The sequence below is a fragment of the Gossypium arboreum genome, chromosome 6 (assembly GCF_025698485.1).
Source record: "Gossypium arboreum isolate Shixiya-1 chromosome 6, ASM2569848v2, whole genome shotgun sequence".
In the NCBI taxonomy this organism is placed as follows: domain Eukaryota; kingdom Viridiplantae; phylum Streptophyta; class Magnoliopsida; order Malvales; family Malvaceae; genus Gossypium; species Gossypium arboreum.
The window spans coordinates 57960527-57971218 of NC_069075.1; the positions used below are offsets into that span (position 1 = coordinate 57960527).

Genomic DNA, 10692 nt, shown 5'->3' on the forward strand with positions numbered 1-10692 from the left:
AAAAATTTGACACGAATTTTTTCCAAATCATTAAGTTCAAATGAATAATATAATATTATATGAAAAACTAAATAGAATAAAAATAATTAAATTAAAATAAATTAAAAACAAATAACTAAATATATTATGAATAATAAAAAGTAAATGTTAAACTTACATGAAAGTGCTACTTTCATAGATAAAAAAATTATATTTAAAATGAATTAAAAATATTATTTGAAATTAAATACATTTTGAAGAAGATAACATTTATTTAAACGGGGAAGATAGAAATTTTTGCTTATATAAGTTTATTATTTATTTTTTTAATCATATATTTAGTTAATTTTTTTAATTTAATTTAAATTTTGTATTTTATTTAAAATTCATATAATGTTATATTATTCATATGAACTTGATGATTTGAAAAAAAAACTACGTGTCAAATTTTCATTAATTGGCAAGGGCTAAGTCGAAAAAATTTTTAGGGGGCGAATGAAATTTTAATTTTCTATAGTTTATATCTTTATAATTTGTAAAGAATTAAATCAAATTTTTATAATTTTAGGGAAAGTGTAATTTTACCTTTACTAATTTAAAATTTTAAAAATTTTAAGAGCCTAAAATGTAATTTTACATTTTATGGGGTGGCTCATGCCGCCCCCTAACTAATTGATTTATTAATTTACTAATAATATTAACAATATCTACTATAATAAAAAAATATATTAATAATTAAAATACTACATTCGACATTCTATAAAATAATTACACCAAATATCACATTATCCATTTTATATATTAAACTTAATTTTCAAATAACATATATGATTAAATTGCACTACTTTTATTAACGAACTGAAAGTTTATGCAAACAAAATGGAAACTAAATGCTGTCATTTTAATGAATTTTAATTTATTTAAATTTTACTAATATGAAAATTTTAAATAACCAATCACTCTTCAATTAAGATGGGTTAGTATGCAGTTTAATTTTGAATTTATTTAAAAGTATTTAATTGGTATTTAAATTTGTATTCCGTCATATATTCAGAAGTAAGTCAGGGGCTAACATAGGCCCGACCCTCTTAAAATGTAAATTTACTCTTTTGGCCTTTAAAATTTTTTAAAAATTTTAAATTAGTAAAGTAAAATTACATTTTGGTTCCCTAAAATTATAAAAATTCGATTTAATCATTTACAAATTATAAACATATAAACTATAAAAATTAAAATTTTATTCGCCCCTTAAATATTTATTCGACTTCACCACTACATATATTGTTTCAATTTATTAGCTATATTATTTTTTCAAGTGTTAAAATGTAGTTTTCTTTCTAAACTTATCCAAAAATACCTAATTGGTTTGTCAAAAATTTTATACACTTACAAATTAATTTATATGTTTTAAATTTTTTAACTTTTTTAATTTATATTTGTCATAAGTCATGTTGAGAAACTGTAACATTTTATTATAAAATTAATTATCATTGTCACATCAATACAAATTAAGGAATTAGTGGAAAAATACCAACTTAAATGATAAAATAGAAATTCAAATACCAACTAAACATAAAAAATTTAAATACCAATTAAATATTTTAAAACAAATTTAGAAGCAAGCTATATACATTAACCCCTTAAAACGATCACTCCATGTATTTTTCAAATGTGCAGCAATAAAAAAACGCAGTAATATACCATATACAAAAACCAAATAAACTAAAAGAAAATAAGCTTAATTCCTTACTGAATGAAGAAAAAAGTCGCTGTCTACATCAGTGATTTATAAGGATGAACAGGGAAGAGGCTCATGGATTTACGTAAATTCTCAGATTAGGATTCTTTGACGGCTTATATAGAATACGCTATCACCTACTTATGTCGCTTACTTGGGTTGCAGGGAATGTTCCAAACACGTGGTCCCAAATAGACGATGTAATCCCAAATCCCTTGTTCTGAACTTTGAAGTGATGATTCAAGTGATATCTCTGTCAAATACAAACCACCAAAACAATTAATTTATTAGATCCCATCTGCTAACACTTGTTACAAGAACAAGCTGGGACTAAGCCTTGACATCAAAATCTACTTTACTAGATATTAATTTATCAGTGAAAATATATTTTAGTGTGAGTTTAATTGTATTTTATTTATTTTTATTTAAAAATAAATTAATTTATTTATTTACTTTAGATTCAAGAATAAATTAATTTTTTAATTAAAAGTTTATCTATTTTATTGTAAAATTGATTTTTATCTAAATATTTCAATAGACACGTTAATTTTAAGAATACATATAGATAAATTTTAATGAAAAGACAAATTTACTCTTTAGTATAATATACATAACTAATTCTCTATTTTTAAAATAAAAATAGAATACAATCTAATTTCTAATATAATATTTTTACCTAATTTATCTCTTTATTCTCTTACAAAATATTGGTTGTATCAAGTCCAAGTTGTTTCTGTCTAGTGGGTCATTTCAAGTAATCTGGCATAGAAAAGGATAAGAGAAAAAAAAAACATAAACCTAAATGAGTTGTTACCTTGAGAATTTGACCATATCCTTTAGATGGCTTTCCATGGTGCAAGTAGTAATGGGTGCAGTCATACGTCACATATCCCAGCAACCCACCTCCAAACAAAGCTGGAGCTGTTGAAGGAGATGATAAAAGCTTAAACATGGTCCACACCTAGTAATTAAAACCGGTTCAACTAGAATTAGGTGAAGGAAACCCTGAGCAAATAGGTAGGACACCAATTCATCCCCTGCTCTCTCCATTTTGCATTTATATAAAACGCTTGATTTTAGTTTGCATTCAACTTATCTAAAATTATTAGTTGGTGTTTAATTTTTTTAAAATTTGTATTTCATTACTTAGATAAATATCTTCACGCTAACACTATTAATTTGTGTTGACGTGACACTGATAGTCAATCCGATAATAGTAGGTGGCAATGTCTCAATATGTCATACTGCAAACATAAATTTAAAATATTTAAATATATATTAATAAATAAAAATATAATTTTTCACATCTGAAATGAATCTAGGTAAATAATTGCTCAAATACATTTGAATCTAAACAACCATTTGTTAATATTCTTTCTAGATATATTTTGAGTAAGTTTATATATTTTAATTTTTTATAAAATCATATTTTAAATTATTATTATTTTTAAAAAGTATATAACATATAAAAATATAAATATATATATAAAAAGTATTAAAAATATAAAAAAGGCTATAATATTTTAAAAATAAAAGAATATAATAAATAATACACAAAAAAAGTTATAAATTTATAAAAATATATAAACACGTAAAAGAACTAAAAGTTTATAAATTTATAAAATTATAAATAAATAAAAACTAAAAAGAACTTCTACAATAAATCTGATAAATGGTTGTCCAAATGCATTTTAATTTGGACAATCTTTCTATAGGTTGATTCTTTATGTAAAATTTTTATATTTTTATTAATTTATATATTTAATTTCACAAAATATAAGTAATTTGATATTTTATAAATTATTAGAAACATATAAACTTACTAAAAATCTAGAATGTATCTGGATAAATTAGTGTCCAGATGTAGCTGTATCTAGATAAACATTTGTCTAGGTTCATTAATGATGTGAAAAGAATTATACTTTTATTAATTAATTTATATATTTTTAAATTTTAATATATATTTTTCACATTACATACTGAGAGGTTATCACGTATCACCATCGGAATGATTATCAGTGCCACGTCAACTCAAACTAACAGTGTTAGTGTGGAGATACGAGCCTGAGTGATAGAATACAAGTTCAGATATTAACTAAGTAAAAAAAAAAAGTTAAAACATTAAATACTTGTGAATAAGTTTAGATACAAACTACATATTAATCCTATATAAAAAAAATGGTTTTAGCAGTAGCAGTATTGATAGCTCAAGAGTTGGGAACAAATTAATATACCGGCGCACACAGAATAGCTGTAGCGGCTGGGGGAAAAACAAGGCGTAGCCCATCCAAAGGGTGCTTGTGATGGCAGCCATGAAGTAGATAGTGAAAGGTGTTTCCCCTGAGCAAAATTTCTCAGCCTTGGTTCAACATATATACCAAGTTGCTCATTTAGACAGCAGTCATAAAGAAATGGAGACAACAAGAGAACTCACCAATAACTTCTTGTTTTAATATGGAAAAGAAAACGGTGCAAACAATACTCGAGAAGTGTCCAGATGAAGATGCCACCAACCACTGCCAAGGCTGCCTCTGTAGGAGTGAGACCTCTTTGGGTGGAGATACACACAAGCCAACATACAACTGGTAGCCAAACTAGGGGGATCACCCACCATTTAGTGCGTGTCAACAGCTGTTCCAGTCAGTTTAAAGATGTGACGAGATATGCAGTGTAATTTTACAAATCGCCTGAACGGAAAGGCAAGGAACAATACCTCGCAAAAGTCGTTGGCGAAAAACCGAGGACCATCCTTGGTTACGATAGGTTGGTGAACCCATTTCTCATAAGCTTCCCCGAGATGGCCAACCTATGAAACTCTCATTTTGTATGCGTCTCAAACAAGTTAATAAAACATCCGATAGAAACAAATTATATGTAAATGTAATAATATCCTTATTCTTAGTTAAAACAATCTACCTCTGGTATGTTGGATCGGGTATGCTCAATCTCTTTATATAAATATATAGTTTTTCATGTGTCCGATATTATTATCATACCATTGTCATATAAGTGACAAACACGTATATCTTTAAAAAAAAAACCAAAGAATTTGGATAACTTAACATTCTTCAAATAACATTTTCTTTCCACAATTGGATACTAAAGAAGAATGCTAAGCTAAAATTGTTTAACTAAAATTTCATACCGCACAATAACATAACCAAGAGATTGTTTGCTGGATAATGTGGTGTTAGCTTAGCTAAGCTATTTTTTATGGTTTCTACAACGAAATTGGTGGAAAAGAACGAAGATAAATATTTGGGTGATGAAATTCTACTTGGTTTCGATTTGTGCAATACTTGATCTTATGCATTCCATTACCAATTTTAGATTTTCCAGAAGTTGAGGCTGCCGAATTTTACAGCAAGGCTCTCAAAAGTTCAGGTAGGTACTTCCAAAATAGTTATTTGTTCTAACTTTTATTATTAAATGCATAATTAAGTGAAAAACATAAAAGATAGAATGAGAATTAGGGGTTAGCAAAATTCAATTTCACTCAAAAAAATCGAAAAAAATTAAATTTTGAATTATTCAAATTGAGTTAATCGAATTAATAGAGTCAACTTAATTTTTTTTTCAAATTCCGAGTTTGAATTAAATTAAATTTTCAAATTCAAATAATTCGAATAAACTGAATATTAAACTACCTCACCATTTCTACCCTTTTTACTTTCCCTTTCTCTATAATTTTTTACTTCCCCAAATTAAAATCTTCTTTTTTTTCATCAGTTGCTTTTATTTTTCACTTCAATTTTTAAAAATTTTAAAGAAAAATATTTTTAAAAAATTACATAAAAATAAAAAACACCAAAATCATATTTTAATTGAACTCGAACAAATATATTCAATTTGATTCGACTCGATTCGAATTTCATATCACTCTACTTGAATCAAGAAAATTTTAAATTGAATTAGTATGATAAAATAAGATTCGTCAACTCAATTAATTCAAAATTTTTTCATTCGATTCGATTCGATCGAATGCTCACCCCTAATGATAACTATACTTTGTAAGAAAGAAAAGTGATAATTTTCCATCCTCAATAAAAACAAATTATGTCAAATTGAAATAATAAGAAAAAGAAAATGAAGAAGAGATGTATCTTAAATAAAAATTATGCATTTTTAAGTTTTTTTCTCTCCTTTTCAACTGCAATAGGTAATGAATGAAAAGAAAATTACTTTTTTTCCTTCAAATTTTTTCATCTTTATTATCAAGTACACCAATGGAAGGAAAAAAATATTTTCTATCCTACTTTTCTACTCTTTCAAATTTTCCTCTTTTTAATTTTCTTTCTACTTTATGAAGCAAAGGCTAAAGGTGTGCTTAACTAAATGAAAAATAAAAAGAAGATAGAAGGGAATATTAAAAAAAATTTGAGTGTATTTTGTAGGAAAGAAAAGTGAGAATAAAGAAAATAGGATAGATAATCATTTTCTATCTTAACGCATAAAAACAAGTCATTCCAAAATAAGAGGGGAGAATGAAAGAGGGATGTATGTTAGATCAAAATTATGCAATTTTCAATAAGTTAATTTTTTTTTTCAGCTCTACCAAGTAATTAATACAAAGAAAATTATTTCTTTTATTTTTTCCAGTTTTTTAGCTCTACCTAAGCGTGAAAGGATTATATAAAACTGAGATACCATGTCATTTGTGTCTATTTCCAATAATTTAACGTCATTTTAGCATTTTCATCCTAAATTTCAACATATTATGTTGGATTTGGTTATTTTCAAGATGAAAAATGCTTAAATGACTTTAAATTATTGGAAAGGGATACAATGACATGATATTCCAATTTCATACAATCTTTTCTCCTATCTAAGCACACCTAGGTAGTGTTTAGTGCTTTCCTATATTATGATTCTAATGAAATGTAATTCCTTAAAATGTAATTGTTGGGAGTGTGGTTGCTGAAAAGTTACTTTACAACATTTTGAATATATTACAAGGTATTGATTAAAATAAAATAAAAATACATTATTACATATGGTTCCTTAAGTACTTCTTAAAAATGTAATGATGATTTATGAATTTATCTTTATTAAATAAAAGATATTATCTTCTATTTTTCTACTCTTTTTAATTTTCTTTTCACTCTTACCGAATAAAGTCTAAGTTGGAGGAATATCATCTGAATTTATTTTAGAACAAAATTCTAATATTTAAAAAAATGGCTCTTTCATTGCAAAACTAGTGATTGATTTTTGTTTTCTCGCTATAGTACTCTGTTGAGTACTTAGGAAATGGATTTAGAAAAAATGAATAAAATATATTTTAAAAAATGATTTTTGATTAAAATATTAAATGGGTAATTGAGGCAACAATGTTAATAAATTAGCTTGCTGATTTTAGAAATGCAATTTTGGGTAGAGGATTGCTTTTTTATAAGATACAGAGAAAAATATAAAATGCAATAATAAATCTAGAATAAGCACAGAAAATAAAAAATGATGGGAAACCATTAAAGAAATAAGGAACAAGTATATATATGTTTCAGACCTGGAAAACAATAGGCTTATTCAAGTCAACTGCAAAAGGCTTACTGACCATCCTCACAGCTTCTTCTTTTTATCAAACAAAAGAGAAGCAGCTGCAAAATTTTAAAATCATTTTATACCATCCACCAAACACAAATAATAAAATGATCAATTCACAATGTTTTTCTTTAGTTTAAAAAGGATTACAGATTACAATGGAGGTTCATGAGAAGTAAAGCAACATAAAAAAATTTGGAGGATTATTAGTTCAAGAATTACATAAAACTGACATTATTTAAAATATTGAAGAATATAACTCTGAAATTTGAATATTAATTGATAGAAAATTTTGGCAACCAATCAAATTTCAATAACAATAATAAAGGCAGAGAAGTAAAGAAAAACCTTGTTAAAGATGCAGCAGCGAGCGAGCCCTTCGGTCGTGAAAACCCAAGCTTTTTTGATTCAATGGAAGAACGCTTAATTCTCTCGCAGTGTTGCATATTGTCGATGAGGAAAACGGCTCATTTGCTTTAATGGAGGCCGAAATTCATGCCCATTTCAACCTTCCATAATCGAAATTATAGCTACACCTCACGTTTACTAACTACGAAGGGGAAACAACTTCTTTCTTTTCGTTTTTGGATTTTTTAAAACCTCTTACCAAGTCATGAAAACTAATTTAAAATTTATAAAACAAGCATATCTTTTTTGATTAAAAAAAAAAGAAAAAAGAAAAAGGACAATACATTTTTGTTTTCAGATATTTTTCTATTGTCTTTCAAAATTGAAAATAACCATATCATGCTATATTTTATAATGGGTTAAAACCTGATAAAATATGTTTTAATTAAATTTTATTATTTCAAACATGTTACCTAAAATTACCCTATACGACTGTACTATAGCTTAGATTATATTTTTGTGAGACTATTTTGTATTACTTTATAAAATAAACAGTAAAATACACCTATGATCACTCTAAAATAAGGTTTATCTTATTTTGATCACTCAAATTTTTTTTTTTTAATTTAATTTTTGCCATAAACGGATTCCTAACGTGGCACATTAGCCCATTGAATGATTGACATATGACATTTACTTTTTTTTAACGACTATCTCATTACTTTATTCCTTGGAAAGTCTTAAAACAGGTTTTAAATTTTATACTTCCACAAATAAAATGAATATTTCCTTTCTTGCAATCATTCACCTTACGCTTCTCTCCATCTCTCAAAAATCTGATAAGTAAATTGAAAATGGAAACAAGCAAAGGATCATTGGATTTTCAGGGGGCATCTTTTGGAATTTGAATAGTCTTTTTATTTAGTTAGTTGGTTCCTGAATTGGAAGAGGATGATTGCATTGTCATGCTCATATCTCCAAAAAGTAAGAGATAAAATCAATGATGTATCTAACACTACTTTAGCTTCTCAAATTTCACTATATATAAAATCTCCACCAACCAAATTTTATTCAAACTCTCCAAAACCATGTATTCAATTTCAACTTCATCCCTACTCTTGCAGTTTCTACCGAAATGCAACCATGGATTTCATGTTTGTTGTATTGATAAGTGGTTTGAAACGCACACATCATGCCCAAATGCGGGTTGATCAAATAAAACAGAGTTGTAGAATGTATCAGATTTTTGAGAGATGGTGAGAAGCTTAAGCTGAATGATTGAGAAGTCATTGTAAGAAAAGAAATGTTTGTTCTATTTGTACAAGTATAAATTTAAAACTCTGTTTTAGGATTTTTCATGGATGAAGTAATGAGAAAATCGTTCAAAAACAAAGTGATGAGAAAGAGAAGGAAGAAAATACATTTTGGACAATTTATAGAAAGTTTCCTAAGTTTTGGTCAAAAGTAAAACAATTGTCATGTGTCAATCATTCAATTGGTTAATGTGCCAAGTCAGTAATTTGTTAGTGGTAAACGAAAATTTTAACGGCAGTGGCTAATTTGCACAATTATTTTAAATAGAGTGACTAAATTGAAAAAAATAGATTAACCAAAATATGATAAACTCTAATTTAGAGTGACCATGGGTGTAGTTTTCCCAAAAATAAATTAATATATGATGTGGAATTAGTTTAAATTATGACATGTCATCTTTAACCAATCCATTATAACTTAAAGAACTCAAACAATTGCATTTAATGTTGAAAAATTTTGGTTTAGATTTGTTGCAGAAAGAAAAAATATTATGTTTTCTAAAACCGAACAATTGTGTTATTTCTAGCAATAAACGCTTTACCAAATTTGTACTTGTCTTATGGAATAGGTTGTAAAGAATGTTCATGACTTTCGACTAACACGATCTTGACCGCTATTCTCGAACCTCAACTTGCTTAGAGTGCGGGCTCTATTCATGAACCGATTAACAATTATGAAAACTTTGTTGATATTCAACGGGAATATCAATAACTCTCAAAGGGTAGAAACCGAAAGGCAAACCCTTACAATTTTGAATTTATTTAGTGAAATAAATCTCACTAGATTTTTACAAAGTATGAATTCTTAATGTGGTATGCGTTTGACTTAGCTAAAGGTGTTTATTTATAGAGAAAATCACAATAGCCTAGTTGAACAAGAGTAAACAAAATTGTCACATCCCAAAATTCCTAATAAGGCTTTTAGTATTGTTCTAAGATAGGAAATAGTGAAAAATTGAGAAAATTAGAAAATTAGTCGAGAAAGGATTTTATGAAAATAAAATTGATTTTGAATATGAGAATTAATGAAAATAAGTTTAAAGATGAGAATGTGGTAAGAGAATTAAACCGTAAAATTTAAAAAGTTTGAAAACTAAAGTGTAAATTTGATCAAAATGAGAAATATGAGTTATTATTGATTAATTCACATAAGAATAAGATAGAAATTTATTGGTCTAATGAAAACCACATTTGGGACCACATCTAAAAGATTGGTAAGTATAAGGATTAAATCATAATTTTTTTTGAGTTATTTAGATCATGAATTATGATAGTAGGTCACAATCTTTAAAAACTATGGACTTAACTGGGTTTGAACCTTTGGCTCACTTGGATTTTTTTTTTAAAGGGGAGAAAGTGAAGGGACCCCCCAGTTGCCCCAATTGTCATCTTTTGCAGCCGACCATCTTCTTCTTCATGGGAGCTATCTTCCTTTTCCAATTTTTTTCTTTCATTTTTCTTAAAGTTTCTAAAAAATCTCATCACCCATAATGAATTTTGTGGAAGTTACTAGGAAAACTATCTCCTACTCTCATTTCACCATCAATCTTTCAATTTTTATCTTAAGGTTTCATGGGTTTTTGAGAGAGAAAATAGAAGTTATAAAGAGAAAGCTTTATATAAGTTATTAATGGTGCTTTCTGCTTCACCTAGCTTAGTATTTGAGATTTGTTGTTTGAGAAAATTTATAAAGATTATGTATTAATATTTTTTTTTTGTCGAAACTTAGGTGTCCACATACAGTAGCAATAACTAACCCCCTCATCGCGGCTG

At 26.9% G+C, this 10692-nt stretch overlaps 1 protein-coding gene across 1 annotated transcript; it reads right to left on the minus strand.

Moving 5' to 3' along the window:
• Positions 1–1702: 1702 nt before the first annotated feature.
• LOC108484911 (dihydroceramide fatty acyl 2-hydroxylase FAH1-like) lies at positions 1703–7916 on the minus strand. Its single transcript, XM_017788795.2, has 7 exons — positions 7607–7916; positions 7224–7314; positions 4431–4523; positions 4152–4348; positions 3952–4057; positions 2532–2678; positions 1703–1970 (listed from the first exon to the last, which is right to left on the minus strand). The coding sequence occupies exons 2-7, from the start codon at positions 7272–7274 to the stop codon at positions 1851–1853; spliced, it is 714 nt and encodes a 237-aa protein (XP_017644284.2). The 5' UTR covers positions 7275–7314; positions 7607–7916; the 3' UTR covers positions 1703–1850.
• Positions 7917–10692: the final 2776 nt, after the last annotated feature.